General features: G+C 45.3%; 1 protein-coding gene across 1 annotated transcript in view; it reads right to left on the bottom strand.

Moving 5' to 3' along the window:
• The window catches only part of FGD5 (FYVE, RhoGEF and PH domain containing 5), a 397552-nt gene that overhangs the window by 53566 nt on the left and 320984 nt on the right, over window positions 1-23002 (bottom strand). The window contains exon 14 of the mRNA XM_069206301.1: window positions 21953-22032. Coding sequence (XP_069062402.1) covers window positions 21953-22032 — 80 coding nt within the window. The remainder of the gene's footprint in view (window positions 1-21952; window positions 22033-23002) is intronic.

The following is a 23002-nucleotide window of genomic DNA, read 5'->3' as shown; positions in this document are numbered from 1 at the left end:
CTAAAAAGAGCAGTGTGCAGAATGCAGAATGATCCAGATCCCTGCACCTTCTTCCTCAATGGTGCCTACCGTGAACTCTTGTGTTGTTGCCCTATTGACACTCTGTTGCAGAGGGGCAGCTGGTGGTGCTTGGGATGTAGATGGGCCAGAGTGGACATATTCTTCCTAGAGTTCACAGACCTTAAGTAGTTGCACTTAGTCAGTGAAGAGCTGGTCTGTCTGGTAGTATATGGCAGATGTGGGGAAGGGAGCGGGCAATGACCCCTGCTCAGAATGGCCTCTCAAGACCTCAGGTGTGGATTGAATACGAAGTCCAGGTGTTAAATGCAAAAATGTGGTTTACCTAATCTCAAATGTCCTAAGAAAATGGTAGTCTCGTGGAATTGTATTCATCCAAGAACAACATGTGTTTAAAGAAACAGACAGGTGAGCATCTATTTCTCCATTAAAGTGTGAGATCTCTAATGATAACTTTGGCAGTTCAATAATGAAGCATTTTTCCCTTCCGTTAAGAACAGCACGTGATGTTATTTGCCCACTGTGCAGTTACGAGCTTGAGTCAAAATATAAAGAGCATATTGCAGGGAAAGTGCAATTACCTGCTGGTAATGCCCAGCAGCAACTGAACAAAAAGGCTATTAACACGCTCCTCATAACTGACTACTAAGTCAACAAACAGGCTAAATGTGCCAGACTGTTTCTGGTTCATACATCAAATTGTAATGATCTTAGAAAACATGCAAACAACAGTAGCGTAGGCCAGTATGCTAAGCCTCTTATAATTAGCAGATTTATTCTCAGAATTCCATAGAGGTTGACATTACATTTTATGGAGCACTGTGATCTTTGTATTTGTTGATTTTGCCAGCATCATAAAAGTTGCACTCTTCTAACACCATCATCTCAGCTATTAGAAATCTGCCTAATGCTGCCAGCACTGACTTTCTTACTTGGTTACCTTAAGTGCTGATAAGTCACAAACACTCAAGGCAAGACTTAATGGCAAGGTCTACCGGAGGTTTTCAGGGGAAGTTTTTGATTACCCCGAGCTAGACATCTACCTCTTGGTCTGAGTCACAGCTCTTTCTGACCTTCTGATTTCCTAATAGATCTCACTGTAAGACCTTCCTCATCTCAGAGGTCAAAAGGGCCGTCTACTGAAAAGTATAAAGCGTGTCCTCTTACCCTGTCTTATATCATGAACAATCACCAACGATAAGGGTTCCAGGATGACGTCTTGTTTTGTTGTAAAACCTATCATGAGATCATTCACTAGGTGGCCCTTTCCATAATTATTTCAAACAGAGACTTTGGGCCTCTTTACAAGGCTGGCGGTCTTAAGACAGCAAGCCTCGCGGTCAGGACCGTCGCTGCCGTGGTGGTCCAACTGCCACATTAAGACCATGGTGGTTAGACCACCAGGGTACCGCCATCACCCCCGGAATCCATGATCCTGATGGTCTGGCGGTGGCAGAGATAGCAGTCAGCCAGGGTGACGCTACATGCAGCGCCGCCCTGCTGATTGCGACCTCGTCACTGCAGTTTTACCGCAATGAAAAGGCTGGCGGAGAACAGGTGAAGGGGGCCACAGGGGGACCCCTGCTCTGCCCATGCACTTGGCATGGGCAGTGCAGGGGTCCTCCTGCCCAGCACCATTGCAATATTCACATTCTTCTGGGTAGACAGTGAACATTTTGAAGGTGCTAGCAGTACTGCCGACTCGATTACAAGCCAGAGACAATGCTGCCGCCTGTTTCCCATTAGGCTGACGGGCGGGAACCTCGGCATAGTAGGAAACACCTAATAGGTACGGCAGGGTGGTCGCCACTATGGTCACGGCTACCTTGTCGGGAGTTTGGCGGACAGGCTTTCCTATCCGCCAAACTCAAAATGAGGCCCTTTGTGTTATCAAGAAGTGTTGGCTAGTAGCTTAGTTGTTTATCTTGCATCGAGGTGACCTTTGGTCCAATCCCTGCTTCTGCACTTTTCATCAAGTCGCTAGATTCTGAGTGAATGAAGTTGCCACCTAGTGGCTCTAGGTGTAAATGTACAATGTGTAACTATGTGTGTTGCACAAATATGTATTGTGGTATATGCTATTAGGGACTCTCACTGATCTCTTGCTGGTAGTGCAGTATAACACTATAATGGCCTGGTAATTGTGTTACCAGGCCTTTTAATGATGCATCATTGCTGGTAATTACCATGATACTGCAGAGTCATTTCCTAAACGTATTACACCAGCTAAAATGTACTAGAGATAGCACATAATTCCCTTATCAGCAAACCATTAAATCTAGCTCCAATGCTTTGTAGTAACGCTACAGTGCTGTATTTACCTTCAAGATTTAAATGAAAGAACACATTTCCCCACACCTCTTTTAGAAACTAGTTCCATCCAGAACTACCACTATCATTGTCACTGCACCCCCTTGTGTGTCAGCCTCCCCCCACTCTTATAGAAATCGCTTCTCCTGCAGTATAAAACCATTCTTTGTAAAAGGTTTTTCAGCACCCTGATGATATGTTTGTGATTGATCAAATAGCATAAATAAACCACCATTGGCAAAGCCAAAGGTCTTGCTTTTAGATGATGTTATGCACCACTGGCAAAAGGTGCTGTGTAGCATGGCCAAATGAATCAAAAGAAAAAGTGTGATGATGTATTTCATAGTTGCACGTAGGCGCCACCATACCATTTTGTTTTTCGGCTTTTCGTTTACCAATCTGAGATGGATTCGTAAAAAAAGAAAATTACATCAAAGTAGCGCGAAAGTGCATTTTTAACTGTGGGAGGAGCATTAATTTGTTGCCTGGCCCATCCCAAGAGTATAAAATAAATAAAACAAAAAGGACCCTGGGGTAGGGGAACAACGGAGAAGCGGGTGAGGGTAGATGGGGTTGAATAAAACAGAAATAAAGCGGGGAGGGGAAAGGTAGTTGGGTGAATGGGTCCTTAAAGTTCTTATATACAGTCTGTGACACACTTCCCTAGTGCCCTATATTAATGGTTCCATTCGGTCATTATAGACTCATCACCTGATCACCTGAAGTTTTGGCTTACCAGAACATACATCAGTAAACCTACCATCCAATGCTTGCATTCTCCGGCTCTTAACATAGCAACATGCAGTGGATGTTTCTGTTTTTAATTGCACTTTGTCCCTTCGGAAGTGCCGTTTGTACTATTCTTTCATGGGAGTAATGGGTGCTATCTTGTGCCATCCTTGCAGAATCACCTTCTACAAATGACTGTGACATTCGGTCTATGGCCCTCATTCTGACCTTGGCGGTCTTTTCGCAAGACCGCTGAGTTACCGCCGCGGTGAAGACCGCCGACCGCGGCGGTGTGCCGCTGTGCGCATTCTGACCGCTGGGAGCGTTCCGCCGGAAAACCGCCAGCAGCCACACTGGCGGTCGGCGGGAAAGTGGAGACTGGTCAACCTCCACCGCCACGCCAGCAGAACACCGCCCACAGAATTACGACCCACATTTCTGTGTGGCGGTCTGCTGTTGGCGGTCTTCTGTTGGCGGTCACGTCCCTATGGCTCCCGTCGCCTCCCGGAGGACCAACGCACAAGGTAAGTTGATCGTCCGTGAGGGGAGGGGGTGGGGGGGTGTTGTGTGATGTGGGCGTGCATGGGGGTGTGCGTGTGAGTGTGTAGAGGGGGTGTGTGAGTGCGTGTATGCGGGCGGGGGGTGCTGCTGTGTCTATGGGTAATGTGTGCTGTTCGGCAGGTGCGCATGTCGGCATGTATGTGTGCGGGTATGTGTCCCCGTTGTGTATGTGTGTGTAGGGGGTGTGTATATGTGCATGTTGGGGGTGTGTGCATGTCGGGGTACATGTATGTGCATGTCGGGGTGGGGGTGGGGAGGGGGTTCGTACCACCTCTGGGGGGGTGGCAGGGGGGTGGAGGGTGTGGGGGGAGGACTCGGGTGGGTAGTGGGGGGTGGGGGAGACCCCTATCAGTGCCAGGGAAGGAATTCCCTGGCCCCGATAGTGCTTACCGCCATGGTTCGCACGGCGGTTCCCGCCCGCAAGAAACCGCGGCGGTAGGCAGGGTCATAATACCCTTGGCGGTCTTGGGACGACCGCCGGGCCGGAGTGCGCAAACTCAAGCCCCGCGGTCATGACCGCCGTGGCGGTCGGAGTGGAGAAGTAGCGGTCGGTCGCGGCGGGGACCGCCGCGGTCAGAATGCCATTTTTAATACCGCCGGTCTGTTCGCGGTCCGACCGCCGTCTCTCCGCCGACCGCCAGGGTCAGAATGAGGGCCTATGTGTCTTGTAATGAGAGGGAGAGAAATCAACTTAGGACTGTATGTCCTCATCTCCTGGGAGTTGCAATAGAAGAGTATTCCACCCTAAAGCAGAATCTGTTGTGCTGTTCTTCCTTCTTTGAGCTGAGGAGCTGTCATATCTGTTTCAGTCCATTTTTGTGTTTCAGCATTGCCACCTGATAATTTTGCAGGATGAGCAGCCATCAAATACATTGTTATTTGTCGTTTAGCGACCAATATGGCCAGATAACCAGTATGTGTAGATAACCAGATCAATTAATCTGCAGTCTGCCATAGGTTTCTTTAGTCTAGCTATGCCTCCCAGTATGCAAGTCATTGGACTGAATACAGCTGAGTTGGCACAGACTGCCTTGATATCAAGAGTTATACCTTGTTGTCACATCTAAGGCACAGGCCATCCAAAGGTTAGAGACCATCCGCGACCTTCTGCAATTAGAAATCACGCTGGGAGGTGGTGGTTTTTCGGGTTCACCAACTTAACGCTGGTGAGCGCAAACGAGGAAAAAAACGTTGCTCCGCTAGGAAGAGTTTTTTGGAACTCCATGCTCTACAAAGAAAGCAGAGTGGGAAAAACTCTCCAAACTCCGAAAGAAGCGGAGTTCACCGCCCACCCCTACTCCATATCAAGAATTATACTCTATCCTGGAAGCTAATACAATTACCATCCATATAGTCTAGCATAGGAAATTAGGCCACACACCCTCCTGGTGTCAAGAACTGAACCCTATCACAGGAGCTAAAATAAAGACCATTGTGATATCAGTAATTACACTGTGTTTTGAAAACGTTCAGGCATAGACCATCTTGACACCTAGTGCTATACTCAGTCCTCGGAACCAGGACACAGACCATCCTTAGATCAAGAATTGTATTCTAGTCCAGGAACATAAACATAGGCCATCCACACAAAGAGAAATACTCTATCCAAGGAAATTCACACACAGAGCATCCTGATATCAAGAGATTTATTCTGACCCAGGAGGTAAGACAGAGACAATCTTGAGACCAACCATTACACTCTATGGCAGGACCTCAGACATAGCCAACCCTCAGATCAAGAGTTTAGCAGCATCCCATGAAGTGCTTAATTTGAGCCGCTGTTTGCAGGTGATCCGCACTGCCACTTTTTTAAGACAGTCCACCACATGAGGGCGCTGGTTGCCTATTTTGGGCAGGGTATACCAGTTTAGTGATGAATATGCACTAATAAATAGTAATAACAGTGTGTCTAGGCCACTGGTACTGGCATTTTACAGCATGGGCAGTGGGTGGTGCAACTCGCATCCATAGAGATGCATTGAGCATCGGGCCGTATTATTTTAGACATTAAGCACTGATCCCAGGCACTCAGACATAGACCTTCTTCATGTTAAGAATTATATTCTAGACCATCAATTTTAGGCACAGGTCATCCTGATATGAAGACTCTTTTCTGTCCCAGGACTTTAAACGTGGATCATCCAAATATCAATAGTTACTCTGCATGCGTACGAGTTCTGCACAGAGCATCCTCATACTAAGACCTATTTTCTGTCTCAGAATCCCACGCATATAATCTAATCTAGGAACAAAGAAATTACTTTTTTTTAGTGATAAATCAATTAGCCACTTCATTATTGCAACTTCTTCACTTCAATTGTGATGCACTATCACAAGGTAGCAGACTCACGTGCAATTCCCCTGTTTTATTGCATGTCCCATTTACATCCTGGTACAAACGCAGAGTATTAATTACCACGTTTACTTAATACCCACTTACATCAATGTAGTTGAGACAGTACTAATTACCTAATCAGTGCATAATTTATAAAACAATAAATGTTGGGTCCTAAGTTTTGCTCAGAAGCCCTTGGACGACTCTAAGAATATCTGGAATGCCGAATACCAAGGCTGCATAGTCTTAAATCCACCTCAGACCTCTTCACTCCACCACCAGGCACTCCCTTCCTCTTTGTCTCACTCTTTCTGCTTCATTTTAATCCCTGCTTTCTCCCTTTGTAGCTGTTTCCCCCGTGTGTGTTGTTCTCTCTCTTGCTCTGGTTGAAAGTGTGATGAGGAAAAATAGGTGTTGGTGGGCCCCACCGGAAAGCACCATCTCAAATTAAGCACTGTACATAAGGTAGTAAATTCTTATCATTTCCAGTGTTAACTACTACCAATACTATAGTACGGTCTTACTCAACTAAGCAGCAGCGGTCACCTTTCTGCTAGTAAACTTAAACTCTGCTTATAAACAAAGTGTGAATATTCATGAGATGCATATCTTCCCATGCCAACTAAGCAGGCCACATTGTATGGCAGAAGCTGTGTATAGGTCATTTCTTTCCAATGGGAGATGTACTTTGTACTCTCCAAGCCCTCAGAAGGTCACCTTGAGCATTAGACCCTTGCAGGGAGAGGAGGGGCGATCTTGCCTTCTTCCTGGCACAGGCTGCTGATGGAGTTAGTGTTCTAAGTTCATCCCTAAACATGATGCCCCAGAAACCATCTGCCTTGTGCGGCTTGTGGGCTCCAGTCAGTGTGATCGCCGACCCCTGGGTTACACTTCGTCTCTCTGCCAGAACCCCTCATCTGTGGAAACCACCAGCGGACGGACGCCTGAATGGGCCTTCTGCAGAGAGATGCTCTGAGCAGCTGCTGGCGGATTCCCCGAGCACTGCTCAGTGCCAAGGTGAGAAAACACTGCTTGTGCCAAGGTGACAGCACCTGGCATGTGCCAGTGAGTAAGATGTGATAATATGTCAAGGGTACGCATGCAATACCAAAACCATGGCTACCTGAGCGTCTGTGCAATCCCCATGCAATGGAATGCAAACTTTTTATATTAGATATTGATCTATGGGAATGAAAGAGGCTGTAATAACACTGGAGCTGCAAATTGCCATGTTACAGGAAAACTGCTCAACTAGTACACAACTGGGCAGGGTAACAGCCTTTACAATCCAGTCTTTACCATGCAATGTCTGTACCACGCAGGTAAGCAATCAATCAATCAATCAAAAAAATGTATAGAGCGTGCTAATCACCCGTGAGGGTCTCAAGGCGCTTGGGAGAGGACAAGGGGGGGGCAAGGAGGGTCACTGTTCGAACAACCATGTCTTGAGGTTCTTTCTGAAGAGCAGGAGGTCTTTGGTTTTGCGAAGGTTGGTGGGGAGGGAGTTCCAGGTTTTGGGGGCGAGGTAGGAGAAGGACCTGCCTCCTGTGGTGGTGCGTTGGATGCAGGGGACTGTGGCTAGGGCGAGGTCGGCTGATCGGAGGCTGAGTGTGGGAGTGTGGAAGTTCACTCTTTCGTTGAGGTAGGTTGGGCCGGTGTTGTGGAGGGATTTGTGTGTGCGGATGAGAATCTTGAATTTGATTCTCTTGTCTATGGGGAGCCAGTGAAGGGATTTGAGGTGTGGTGAGATTTGTTTGTGGTGGGGGAGGCCAAGGACGAGGAGCGCGGCTGTGTTCTGGATTCTCAGGAGTTTGCGTTTTAGTTTGAGTGTGGTGCCGGCATAGATGGCGTTACCGTAGTCTAGTCTGCTCCTGATGAGTGTGTGGGTGACTGTCTTCCTGGTCTCTGGGGGAATCCATTTGAAGGATTTTTTTTAGAGTGCAGAGTGTGTGGAAGCAGGAGGAGGTTAGAGCATTGATTTGCTGTGTCATGGAGAGGGAGGGGTCCAGGATGATGCCGAGGTAAGCGCTACGGAGGAAAGTATTTGTACCTTTAACACACTGCACGCAAACCTTTAACATGCAGGTATGTATTTTTTAACAATAACATACTTATTATGTTTTTAAAAAGGGGTTTAGGTGTGGGTAGGGGTAAAGAGATGTAAAGGTAATTTTAGGGTTGGGATGGGTAGTGGTAAAGGGAGACACCAGTAATTTTAGAGTTTAAGGGAGGGCCGAGGTATAGGGAAGTAAGGGAAATTTTAGGGTTAAGGTTGGGTAGAGGTAAAGGGAGGTCAGGGCAATTTTAGAGTTTAAGACTGGGTAGAAGTATGGATAATTTTAAGATTTAGAGGTTAGGGGTTCGTAGTGGTAAAGGGTAGTAAGTGGGAATGTTATTATTTAGGGGTTAGTGGTTAAAGGGTTTAGCGTAGTTAGTGCTAACTGGAGGTTCTATTATGTATACTTACCTGACATATATTTAGCATGTGTGGTAAGGGCCTTTGTGTGGTAAAGGCTGCATGGTAAATGCATGTGCGGTCATTATATGCATTGTAAATTCATACATTCTTAGGAAAATGGCAGTACATTACCAAATATATGCGTCAGCAACATGAAATGTTTAGATCTTGCCTAGAGACTGCTTTCATGTTCTTGACTACTTTATATAATCAAAACAACTAATTATTAAATAATACAATAATACAGCAATAGAGGAACTTTGGCTCAGCCCTCCTTACACCCACCACAGTATACATCATGGGGCAATGAGTCAGCCCTTTTCATCCATTGGCTCTCCTGTACTGTGATGACATTCCGTGCACATCCGTCTAAAAGAAGTGCACGACAATGCCAGGCTGTTGGGCCAAAATATAACTTTACCAGTGCTTTTTTTCTTTGCATTTTTAATCTTTCCCTTTTGTTTCTTTTAGTCTTCATTCTGTGTTTAAGTTTGTCTTTAGATTACAGAGTTCGGAGCCAAACCTACATTTTCTTTGTGTCAGTAAAAGTTCTACTTTCTCCTGATGTGCATTACAATTAAAAAAGAGCTCCTAAGTACAACTGCTTGCTAGGAAGCAACCCTACAGTTCCATTATATTCTATGGTTAGCTTTTTATAAATGTATTAGTTTTACTTCAAACAAGAGGCTGAGCCATTTAGCAGGCAGTATGGGCCAGATTTACAAGGAAATGGCGCAGCGTTGCGCCAAAATTAGCAACACCGCGCCAGCTCGGAAATGCAGGGATGTACTGTATTTACAAAAATACGGCGCACCCCTGTGTTTCCCCTAGTGCTGGTGCTAAATTTGGCTGCCAGCACCAAAGCAGGCATCCTTGAACCAAAGTGCAAGGGTGTCTGCATTGAAGGGAATGATTGTTCATGTGCAGGAAGGTGTCCCTTCCTGCACATAAGCAATCTACAATGGCAATTTGACGCTTCTATGTGTGCTGCAGAATGCAAATCGTCATTATTTAATGATTATGTGCAAGGAGTGACACCTTCCTGCACATAAACAATCATTAATGGTGTTTTGCTCTTTCTATGTGTGCTGCAGAATGCAGCACACATGGAAAAAGCAAAAACAAGGAGAAATAAAAGTATTTCTACCTGTTGCGCCATGCTAATGCCACCCCTGGAGAGGCGTTAGCTTTTTGGCGCTGCCACAGATTTACGAATTCTTGTAAATCTGGGGCACCGTCAAAAGCAATGGGTGTTGCGGTGGACCGCCCACAGCAACATCGATTGCATGCCCCTCTGCTGCAGAAAACTGCGTTGGAGGGGCCCATGTTTGCAAGGCGGCGTTAGGCCACAAATAGTGGCTTGTACATATGGCACAATGCACAGCGCCACTGGAGTGCCACAAAAGGTGACGCTTTGGTGGTGCTAGGGGCTTGTAAATATGCTACTTTTTTTTTTCTTCTTTTTTTATTCCAGTTGCATATTCTACTGCACCAGCTTGCCAAGGCCGATTTATTATTTTTACCAATGCTTGTGTGTTTTTTGGGGTGAGAGTCAGAGGGTGGCTTAACGTCAAGCAGCTATATGGTATCAGTGGTGGGATTATCAGAAAGTCTTTACTACAGCATCCATTTTAGGACATCCTCATTCCTCACTCCTCATCCCTACTTTTCATCCCTGCTTCTCATCATCCATCATCCCTACTTCTCATCCATCATCCTTACTTCTCTTGCATCATCCCTACTTCTCATCCATCATCCCTACTTCTGATGCATCATATATTATCCCTACTTCTCATCCATCATCCCTACTTCTCTTCCATCATCCCTACTTCTCATTCATCATCCCTACTTCTCATCCATCATATATTATCCCTACTTCTCATCCATCATCCCTACTTCTCTTCCATCATCCCTACTTCTCACCCCTGAGTCTCATCCCTGCTTCTTATCCATCATCCCTACTTCTCATCCGTCATCCCTGCTTCTCTTCCATCATCCCTATTTCTCATCCCTCATCCCTACTTCTCATCCATCATATATCATCCCTACTTCTCATCCATCATCCCTACTTCTCACCCATCATACATCATCCCTACTTCTCATCCATCACCCCTACTTCTCATCCATCATCCCTGCTTCTCTTCCATCATCCCTACTTCTCATCCAGCATCCCTGCTTCTCATCCATCATCCCTACTCCTCATCCCTCATCCCTGCTTCTCATCCATCATACATCATCCCTACTTCTCACTTCTCATCCATCATCCCTACTTCTCACCCATCATACATCATCCCTACTTCCCACCCATCATCCCTAATTCTCATCCATCATACATCATCCCTACTTCTCATCCATCATCCCTACTTCTCATCCATCATCCCTGCTTCTCTTCCATCACCCCTACTCCTCATCCCTGCTTCTCATCCCTACTTCTCTTCCATCATCCCTATTTCTCATCCCTCATCCCTCATCCCTGCTTCTCATCCCTACTTCTCATCCATCATTCCTACTTCTCATGCCTCAACCATCATCCCTACTCCTCATCCATCATCCCTACTCCTCATTCCTCATCCCTCAGTCATACCAACACATTTTTAGTTTTGTGAAACAAACCTTCACACTGATTGGTTGGGAACTGCCAATCAGAGTTATGAGAGAGAGCTGCATTCTATTTCAATGAAAACAGCCTCCTCATTGCACATGGTGGGTGAAGAGGGAGGAGATGAAATGCAACTGTGTGTTTGTTTCCAGTGAATTCAAGGCTGCACAATATTTCATTTTATTTAACTCAGTGTTTTTCTGTTTGCACAGGCCTCTGCAGAAAGCTCTGCTGGTTTGGGAAATACAAGGAGTGCACAGCCTGGGCCATAAATCAGCTCTTGGAGAAAGGGTTATACAGGTCATCTACAGTTCAACCGAAAACCTTTCTGGTTTCAGTTTCATATGTAGAAACAAAATGTTTAAAATCAACTCTGGTGACAGTGCAATCCAATTCATCCAAACCTTTTCTGGTTTCATTTTTATTTGTAACAAATAAAATGTTTAAATCTGAGCCTGCTTTTTATTTGTAACAAATAACATGTTTACATCTGAGGCTGCTTTTATCTCTGAGAGCTGTTTTTTTTCCATGAACTGTATAACCCTTTCTCCAAGAGCTGATTTATGGCCCTAGCTGTGTGCTCCTTGTATTTCCCAAACCAGCAGAGCTGTAAGACTGCAGCTCTCTCTCATAACTCTATTCCTAACCAATCAGTTTGAAGGTGTGTTTCACAAAACTGAAAATGTGTTGGTATGACTGAGGGATGAGGAATGAGGAGTAGGGATGATGGATGAGGAGTAGGGATGATGGCTGAGGCATGAGAAGTAGGAATGATGGATGAGAAGTAGGGATGAGAAGCAGGGATGAGAAGTAGGGATGATGGAAGAGAAATAGAGATGAGAATCAGGGATGAGGAGTAGGGATGATGGAAGAGAAGCAGGGATGATGGATGAGAAGTAGGGATGGTGGATGAGAAGTGAGAAGTAGGGATGATGTATGATGGATGAGAAGCAGGGATGATGAGTAGGGATGATGGATGAGAAGCAGGGATGAGGGATAAGAAGCAGGGATGAGACACATGGATAAGAAGTAGGGATGATGGAAGAGAAGTAGGGATGATGGATGAGAAGTAGGGATAATATATTATGGATGAGAAGTAGGGATGATGGATGAAAAGTAGGGATGATGGAAGAGAAGTAGGCATGATGGATGAGAAGTAGGGATGATGGATGAGAAGCAGGGATGAGAAGTAGGGATGAGGAGTGAGGAATGAGGATGTCCTAAAATGGATGCTGTACCATACTCTTTCTTTTGAGTAACACTTCTCTGACTAGCCCTTTGAATTGCACAGAATTAATATGCTAATACCTATGCTGCAGGCATCACCGTAACCTGACCATAGTGTTCAGTCAGCTCCAGAACCTGGCCCGTAAGAATCACACGTTTCTCAATAGATACAGACTGAAAAAAAAACTTTGATGCATCAAACCCTTAACTGTGAATCAGGAACCGGAGAAGAAATAAACGACCAGCAGATGACGCTGTTGAATCACATTTGGTAACCCCAGACGACCTTTCGGGACAGCTAACTCGCCATCCTGACGAGCCTGGCCATTCTGCCAGCAGAATCAGGGGTTTAGACGCTAATGAAACCCTGGTTATCCGTGCAAGTTTGATTTCCCAGTGAGATTCTCTCCTGTAATTTGTTCAAAAACGTTTTGACACGGACTGGGACTGACGCGAGGACTTTGCTGTCCTGAGCAAAGTGACATTTTGACACAACATCCCTCCCCATTTCAGTTCGTCTGCAAACTCCTCGTGAAGGTATATTGACGCCACAGGAGAGGCTCGAGTGTTTTCTTCCCTCTATTTTTGTTACACTTCTCTTCGAACAGGCCAGTCTAGGAGACTCCTGGACGAATGAGCCTTTAAAGCCATTAAGACGAATCTGTGTCACATTCAGGTCACGTGTTTAAGTCCTGGTTAGGCCAGCTCAGTGTTTCATCCTTCGGAAGTTGTTAAATTGAAAAGGTTTAAGTTGGGTAGCATTAACATCACTTATTTACAGGTCTTAAAAAAGCAAAACTGTGATATTTATTGGTATAATACAGAACAAATATTATTTTGAATGACGCCACGTCATAGAGGGGTGGCCATTGGCTTGCTCATAATGAATATTCAGAAAGTACTTTCTCTGTAGACAGGGGACTATACCACCTTGTGGTGGAGTGCTCTATTTGAAGTTGGGGGAACCGTCGTGTTTCCACTGATGGAGCCTCTGATGTCTTTATCAGTGGGACCCCTTGAACGACGGCCCGAATCAAAATGGGCCATTGGTCAAAGTACCTAACACCATCCATCCTAGCGGTCCTGGGCAGAAATTAAATAAAAGAACCCTACACGCTGGGAGAAAATTCCTAGGAATCCAGGGATATTTATTTATCATGGATTTATTTATCAAAAATAAATGTCTGCTTGTTTTTGAAAAACAAAAAACGTTGCTGTCAGGGGCGCTGAAGATGGAGCCCGCACAGCAATTCTCCACTGCCTTCAGTGAAGCCCCGGTGGTGGGGGTTCCTCATGAAGTTTTCTGCCAGGCAGGTGGACATTTCTACATATGTTAGGCTGCAGTCCCCAGGACAGCGGGGCACACCCCTTGTTGCCCTGTTGAAACAAGAGTACAGTCAGTCACCAAGTGTTAGGCATTGGCAAAGGACTATAGGCTTTCTCAATCGGGTGGAGGGAGGTCGGTGTGGGGAGGGGCAGGCAGTGGTGGATAACGGGATGTTAAAAAAAAAAAAAGCATTATGAGGTGCATAGCAAAATAGGGTGTGTGTGTGACCTAGCAACCAAGGATGATGGCTGCATGAGTGACAAGTTTGGCAGCCGGCCCCATGCAGACGGTATCCTGGTGCCCCACCTGGGCGCCCCCGAGACCGGGTGCAGATTGTGGAGGTATGCATGCTGAGCCTCCCAAAACAGTCTAAAAAATAATAAATATATAAAAATAACATTGCACAAAGCATGTACATACATTTTTTTTTTTTAAAGCATCAGTGAAGTGTGTGCCACGAGGGAGGTGCTCGATCACATTGAAGCACAGTGGCCGTGAATCGGTGCTGCGCTAAGTGGGAAGTGCTGGTTGGATGACGAACTTTCATTCCATTTTGACTGGAGCACCTCTCTCACCATTCTGAAGTGAAAACGAGCCGAACCGAAGAAAAAAAAAATGTGCCGACAAACACATACATTAAAGAACAGAGTAAGCCTACATGTAACAGGGGCAGTCTCCATGGGGGGGAACCAGCGCTTCAAATGGGCCGGTACTTATTTATTTTGAGACGGAGAGTACCTGCACTTCTCAAGACAAACAAAGTACTTTTCATTGGAGAGTACTGGCACTTTTCAGAATCAAGCAGGTACTCTGATACAGAATATCACTTCTAAGCACTTCTAGTTTTGTTGGATAAGAGAGCTCAGGTATAGACTGGTAATGAAGTAATGTGCTCAGGAGTACACAGATGATGGTCCAGGTAGCCGAGATTAGTATCTAAATCGTTTGGTTAAAAGATGGCAATGTAGGCACCTGCAGGGTCTCGCATTCGCTTGTTTGTAGATGGAGCGAGGACGGTGGCTGTTCGGAGTAGCGGCGCGCAGCGCTCAGCCCATCTGTGAAGTGCACCGCGTGAAACGTCTCGTTAAACAGGCCCCGCTGCTCTGCCTGCGCCCCATTAACCGCCGGGGAGATGCACTGATGTCCCCGTTTCACACTCCCGGGGCACTGCGCCTGCGCGGGCCGCTGGCGTGTAATTAGAGGTGTGGGGACGCGCAGGGCTCGTGTACCAGTTAATGAGATCACTGGGCCGCGAGGGAGGCGGCGCGTGCTGTGGGGTCGGAGTCTGAGAGACAACACGGCTGGCAGGGGGTGAGCAGGGCATGACCGCACTGCCAGACCTCGGGCCCGTCATGGCCACCACAAACATAAAATGTATTTGGCACGTCGGGTGGTTTAGTCACCCTGCCATCTTCCACCATGCACATGTATGCACCTGGCACACAGTCCTTTATTCATCCATCCACTCATCCGCAGACTCAGTAGCACGCTATGCACCTGGCACACAGTCCTTTATTCATCCATCCACTCATCCGCAGACTCAGTAGCACACTATGCACCTGGCACACAGTCCTTTATTCATCCATCCACTCATCCGCAGACTCAGTAGCACCCTATGCACCTGGCACACAGTCCATTATTCATCCATCCACTCATCCGCAGACTCAGTAGCACACTATGCACCTGGCACACAGTCCTTTATTCATCCATCCACTCATCCGCAGACTCAGTAGCACACTATGCACCTGGCACACAGTCCTTTATTCATCCATCCACTCATCCGCAGACTCAGTAGCACCCTATGCACCTTGCACACAGTCCTTTATTCATCCATCCATTCATCTGCAGACTCAGTGGCACACTATGCACCCGGTACACAGTCCTATATTCATCCATCCACTCATCTGCAGACTCAGCGGCACACGTGTGCACTTGGTACACAGTCCTATATTCATCCATCCACTCATCTGCAGACTCAGTACCACACTATGCACCTGGTACACAGTTATATATTCATCCATTCACTCATCCGCAGACTCAGTAGCACACTATGCACCTTGCACACAGTCCTTTATTCATCCATCCATTCATCCGCAGACTCAGTAGCACACTATGCACCTTGCACACAGTCCTTTATTCATCCATCCATTCATCCGCAGACTCAGTAGCACACTATGCACCTGGTACACAGTCCTATATTCATCCATCCACTCATCTGCAGGCTCAGCGGCACACGTGTGCACTTGGTACACAGTGCTATATTCATCCATCCACTCATCCGCAGACTCAGTAGCACACTATGCACCTGATACACAGTTATATATTCATCCATCCATTCATCCGCAGACTCAGTGGCACATTCTGGTAAAGAGCCCTCTATTTAGCCATCCACTCATCCTCTATCTTAGTAGTTGCCAATGAAAATGTATTTGGTAGCGAAGTACAGTACCTGCCTTGCCAAACCCGTTACTCATTTGTACATCCATTCACTCATTCAATGCCTCACACGTGCATCCATTTAATACCGTCATCGACCCCCTGCTCCTTCGCTGAGTACTGGCAGAGTCACGCACCCACTCACGCAACAGCTTCCCTAATCTCAAGGCCAGTAATAGGAATTGAGGCTTCAGTAGTCAGGTTTAGCCGCTAAATAAAGCAAAACTTGGAGCCTGAAATCTTAACAGTTGTAGTATTTTTTCTGCTGCATAGTAAATGTGTGAGGGGAGAGGCAAGGGGACTATAGATCATATGAGTTAGTGGGGCGGCACATGAGAGGGTGGGGTGTAGAGCAGTGAAGGGGCTGCAGGGGGAGGGTAGGACAAAGGGCTTTGGGAGGGAGGGGCTTGGGATAAAGGGGGTTAGGCGGGGAGCCTGGCGCAGCCTCCTTGCACAGGAGGAGGGCCCTGTGTATTTGTAAGGTGTCAACAGGCGGACAACTGAAGTACTTAACACCTCAGCTGCCCCTTGGCCTGTTGCTCATCTCCTTTTAATGGCTCAACAGCAATGCAGGGACAATACAAGGAGGATTAGCTTCATTTTTTTAAAAATTACATTTTTTGCAAGCACTTTTGTAAATGATTGCTGGATTTCTACAAAAGTGAAGATTTAGTGATTATTTTGCAAGCTGTAAAATTATGATATGCTGGAGGGGTGGGGGGATTGGTTGTCTCTGAGGTCATCAATGCCACCTCACAGTCTATGACCTCGCAGAGTCTCTAGCAGGAACGCAGCTTGCAATAATACCCTGTGCCCGATTCTGAATCTGGCGGGCACTTCCCCACTGTGGAGTTTTCCGCAGTCTGACTGCCCGATTTTGAATGAGGCGGTGACACCGCCTCTGGACCGCCACCACCGCCGACATTACTGCTACCATGAAGGCAGTGCTGACAGCACAGGCGGTCAGTTGTGGCGGGCCCAGTGCTTAATTTGTGCTTGTTGTTTCCGGTGCTGAGCACCGGCACTTATTTTTGAGGTCCGGGGCTTATTCTTCTGCCTGGAGCATTTGCTGAGAGCAAAAGACACATATGGGAAAGACGGAAGAAGAGAAAAACGAAAAAGCGTCACAAAGGGAGAAAGCATAAGGCTGCAAGAGTGAACTGAAGGGGCAGGGAGTGGCTTTATGTGGATTGAAGAGGCCCGAGATGGCTTCAGGATTACGCCGCCTCAGTATTCAATGTTCACACATTCAATTACAGCAGCCACGCGTTTAAGAGCAGGGCTTTGGGCACCGGCACCTCTGTATTTACAAGTTAAGCACTGGGCGGGCCCGCAACATCAGGCTGATCAGTACATGCCTTTCTGCCGACCTTCACCCGGCGGGGTTCCCACGTGGTGAAGGCCAGCAGAATGGCAGGGAAAATGTTACAACAATGGCCCTAGGGCGATTGTGCCCTCCAAAAATGTGGGCTGCATCCCACTGTATGTACCCTCACCAATGCCGGCTGCTCAGGTACGCGCACAGTGTCACTTTCTGGGGGCACAGTGCGCCCAACTGGCTGGTGGCACCGTAGCATGGCCAGCATAGGCTTACTAGAACCGAAGCATAGTGCCACCAGGACTGTGGCACCAACACACTGCCAGCCCCATGGGGAACTCAGAATTTTGCTATCGGGAAGCCACTGGCTTGGAGGCCTGTTCTAGTTCACCACTGCCTTGGGCTGGCGTGTGTCTGTCACACTCAGAATTGGGCCCCCTGTCTGGTTTCACAGAGCAAAGATTGCAATATGAAACCAGGGGGGGGGGGGTATTCATAAACTGCACTTTTTAGTATTTTTAATAGTAATACATTAGTACTATTAACGTACTAAAAAATGCTAATCACAAACTTGTCAGTGTGAATTTGCACCTCCTTCGCTGGAAAAGGAGCATACTTACTACTAAATGTGAGGGGTTTAGGGAAGAGTAAGGAAGGGTGTTGGGAGGGTTGGGGACAGGTTTAGGGAGGGATATGCACTCATCCACAAAGGAGTAAACCCGTTGCTGTTAACAAACTGCACTTCTAAAGTTACTACAGTCAAAGAGGCACCCAGAACAGCAGTAAATTGCTTCAGTTTACAGCTGGAGTAAGTCCAGCATGACATATGGCCAACCACTGGTACTGCAACACTGTTTCATAGAAAATAATGGAGGTAGGGACTTAAAATAAAACCACATAGAAAATAAAGTTAAATTAGATCAAATGATTTAAAACAGTTACAATATAAATAAATGCAATTCAATGTTTAAAACAATCAAAAAATAAAAACATTTTTATTGAATTATAAAATAATATATCATTTTTTTCTGAGTCTGTAAAGGAATGTAACATTAATGCTAATTACAAATATTATGAAATTACTTTTAATTACGTCCATACACCCATTTAATAATTATTATTGCATAATAAAAATGTTTTTTTTTTTTACTTTAGGTGGGAATTTATTTTTTAACTTGAACTTCAGAAAATACATTCTATTTAATTTATTATATTTAAATTAACTAAAGATTACATTCTAATTAATAGTGCTGCAGCATGTCTTATATTTTTTCTAAATTTAAATAATTACATAAAATTAACTTACATTTATATTTAACATTAAAATATTTTAAGACTTTTTTAAGTAAAATAAACTTTTATACTTTTCCCTGTACTTTGCTACAAGGAGAGTGCAAAGGTGGGGTGCAGGTCTATCTCTAGTAATGTATAAGGAAAATGTAAAAAAAGTTTACTAAAGTTCATAATAAAATAGTAAAATAGTTGTATGCTAAATATTAATATAAATTCATGTTATATGTTTATATTTAAAGCAAACCAAATTAAAAATGCTACAGTCATAGTAGCATGATTTTGAATTAAATTTTTATTAATTTAAGATGTTACATTGAATAAAAAATGTTTTCCATAGTTTAAATGAAAGAATATATTCCCACCTAATTAAAAATTACATTTTTGATTATGTATTAATAATTATTCAAAGTAATGTATGGAATTCTTTTAAAGTATTTTAATTACAATGTGAATATCAAACACTGTTATGGTACTTTATAAATTAACAACACTGTTTAAATATTTTATAATTAAATAATAAATACATGTTATTGCTAGATTTTATTTTTAACATTATTTTTTAGTTATATGTATGTTTAACTTTTCTAAATAGTTTAATTTAATTTTATATTTTTTTCTTATGGGGTTTTATTTTAGATTCCTACCTCCATTATTTTAAATGTGAGGCTGTTATAGAACCAGTGGGTGGCTGCGTGTGGTGCTGGACTTACTGGTCTTTCTTTTTTGAAGTAGTAACTTACACTGATAAATTTACCTCCACCACCTTTTCTTTACTTTTGAGTAACTTTTTACACAGATTTTATGAACAGCCAAAAGTAGAAACCTACTCAAAAGTGTAAGAATAAATGACACTCACAAGAGTAATTTACCTTTCTGAATAGTCCCGTCTGCTCTCTGGCATCAGACAAGCCACTGTTCTGTGCACTGCACAAGGCAGCTGAGAGTGTGTGAGGAGGACCGAAGAGTCACAGGAGGAGTGGACACATGAGACATGGGAGAGAGGCCAGAGGAGTTACAGAGCACTCGTGATGGAGGACAGAGGAGCCATGGGGGGGGTTACAGGAGACAAATGGCTGCAGTGTGAGGGGTCAAAGGTGACGTCCAAAGGTGAGCGGAGTCTGCTGGAGGCCCAGTAAACTATGTGAGGTGGGCCATAGGCTAATTGCAAACAAAAGTGGCCCTGTGCATTGACAAGGCAGGAAACAGACGAAGTTAACACCTCTGCTGCCTCTTGCTCACCCTTCTTTATTGGCTCTGGGGAAGTGCATAATGAGTTAACAGAGGATCAGTCTATTTTTTCTAAAATCAATTTTTGAGGAGCACTTTTGTAAAAATCGTGATATTTTTACAAAACTGCCCATTTTGTGATTTTTGTTTTCCAAACCATGAAATCCCGAGATGGTAGGGGGGGTCTGCTTGACCACCCAATCACTCAGTAACACCTAGATCCACTAACTAACTCACAACATACCTCTCGTACTTGTCTATTCACCCACTAAGACTCTCTCATAGTGACCTGTTGCCTCCCTCTTTAACTCATTAGCCACCCATTACTCACTCATTGCCATCCATAGTTACTTAATATCCCACTAGATATTTGCACACTCAGGGCCTCGTTACTGGTTTGACGGGCGGAAAAGCCCGCCCGCCAAACTCCTGCGGTCAGGTAGCTACCAGTGTTTCTACCTTCCCGGGTGCCCCATTACAAGTTCCCTGCTGAGTCTGTGGGCGGGAACGGTGTTTCTACCCGCTGACCCAGCAGGGAACAGGCCGCAACATTGACGCTGGCTCATAATTGAGCCAGCAGCAATATTGCGGTGTGTAGTGTGCAACAGCTCCCGTTGTGCTTTTCACTCTCTGCCTAGCACACAGTGAAAAGCACAACGGGGCTGTACATGGGGGCCACTCATGGTTACCCTTTCAATAGGTTCCTCTCATAGTCACTCACCTACTCCCTCACTAATTCTATACCTCCCAGGCTACTCACTCACTCACTCACTAAATGGCTTAAAACATTCCTGAGATGCTTGCCTGCTCAATGTCTCTTTTAGTCACACACTGAATTTTTCACTTTTGCAACTAGTATAGGCAGTGCTGGGGTCTCCCTGTTGCCCCCTGAACCTGTTCTCCACCAGGCTTTTCATGGCAGTGGTACAGCCATAAAAAGGCTGGAAGAGAACCAGGTCATAATCAGCAGGGTGGCACTGACTTCAGCACCCCTGCCCTGGCTGATTCTGATCTGCACCGGCATCAGCCTGTTGGGAACATTGTTCCTGGGGCAGACGGCAGTCATTCGACAGTCCGACCGCTAAACTCTTAATTTGGCAGTCAGACTGCCAAACCGGCGGTGGTCATGACTGCCACTGTGAGTCTGGCGGTCTGTTGAGCGCCAGACTCGTAATGAGGCCCCTAGTGTTTGTATTAAGGCTTGGGCCATTGAGGTTAAAAAGCTCCACTCACTCTAAAAAGTGAAACTTTGCTATTTTGGCAGTGAAATGTACTTCATTTTGGATTGTGTAACTTATCTAATTGTTGATTGTGAGGTTCAGGTCAGTTAGCATAGTCAGGTAATCAACCTTTCAGGATCCTGAAACTTAGAACAGCATTGCTAGTGAGCCTGGGCTCAGTGAGAACATGAAGGCCAGGCTCACCAAGGCGCTTCCCAGCTCAACTCACTCGGGACAGAGAGGCTTGATGTGAGGCCTAGTAAAATTATTAGGGAATATCATTTATGGTGAGAGATGAAATTATTAGACATATTACTGATGGGGAGACTCAGTTCAGTGAGTGTACTAGGCAAGGTTTAGAGGGTAGCAAGATTCAGCTTAGTAGGGAAGTGAGGCAAAGGTCAATTCCACTCTGAAATGGTAGTGAGTCCCAGATTGGTGGTAGGCTTCAGTTCACTAGGAGTAGTGTGCCACAGCAATATTTGCTACTGAGGCTCAGTTTAGTGTGGGCTCTGATAGTGCTAGTGAAGCTCGGCTTGGTTGCAGATAATGTGCTGATGTTTAACAGGTCGAGGAAAGTGAAGCTCATTTCAGTGAGTGTTGTGAAGATTGGTTCAGAATGGGTTGTGATTCTTGGCTCACTGAAGACAGAGGGGACTAGTTTGTCACTGGTGAGACTTGGCCAAGCTTTGTTAGTAAAGTTCAGCACATAGTATGAGGATCACTCTGATAGTCAGTTTCAGGCCACTGGCTTTTTTCTGGTCCACTTGGATGGCTACTGGTAGATATAAACAAGAGGTATTGCTTCTCTCCTATCTTGTTTTGTTTTAGAAATGTTTCGTTTGGTGTGTGTGAGCTTCACTGGAGAGAGTGAGGCCAGGCTGTTTTCCATACCTTGCGGACAGTGTCAGGCAGCAGTCCATGCATTCCACTCGCAGCACATTTTGTGTTTTTTCCAGGATTGGACGGCTGACCTAGAAGAAAATAAAAGTTACGATTCTCTGTCATTATTTCAGTGGAAAAGCCCAAATGTATTATATGAAGTCCATACTTCAATGCTACAACCTTCTACCTCTACTATAGTGATTCTAGCCCTTCCTCCCTTCTATCCTAATGCTTAATTTGAGCTGACACTTATTTTTGGGGCTCAGCACTTTTTTTCTGCATCAGATATTTATCAAAATTTAGAGGGAGAAAAACACACGGATCAGAAAGATGGAGGAAGAGACACGGAGGAAAACAATCATGAAGGGAGGAATCAGAAACTTGGAAGAGTGACATGAAGGAGCAGGGAGTACCTGGTAGTTGTTTAAAGAGGCATGAGATGTATTTAAAACTCCTGGCCGTGTCATTGGCTTCAACATTTAATTGCACCAGCTACAGGCTTCAGAGCAGAGCTTCAGGCTTCAGGACCCTCTACTGTCCCATCCTCCTGTGCAGTGTGAGGAGGGGCTGGGTGCAGTAGGTGCAAGCCCATCACCCCTGTAATCCTTGATCTTACACTTTCTCCTGTTTCACTGGAAAAGTTATAACAGTGGGTTGCAGGCACTTTGGAAAGCGCTTTGGCCTAGAAATGATATGAACTGGTCAGGAGGAAGTGACATCACAGGAATCTAGTGTACCAGCAGAGAATGGAGCTTTGGATGTTATGAAATGTCATAGCATGTATAAAACAAATGTTCCTCTAATGCTAAGGTAACAAATGTTGTGAATGTAACCATAAACAGTAAGGCACATTCAAGAAAGAAACAAAACGAACATGTATTTGTTAATTGGTTTAGGGGCCTGATTTAGAAATTGATGGATGGGTTACTCCATCACAACAGTGACAGATATCCCCGTCTGCCGAAATCTAGTTCATATAGGATATAATGGGATTTAGATTTCAGAGGACGGGATATCCACCACCGCTGTGACGAAGAACTCCACTAATATCTAAATCAG

Source organism: Pleurodeles waltl, chromosome 9, assembly GCF_031143425.1.
Source record: "Pleurodeles waltl isolate 20211129_DDA chromosome 9, aPleWal1.hap1.20221129, whole genome shotgun sequence".
Classification (NCBI taxonomy): domain Eukaryota; kingdom Metazoa; phylum Chordata; class Amphibia; order Caudata; family Salamandridae; genus Pleurodeles; species Pleurodeles waltl.
The sequence above is the reverse complement of the archived record's forward strand: the minus strand, read 5'-3'. Positions and strand labels throughout refer to the sequence as shown.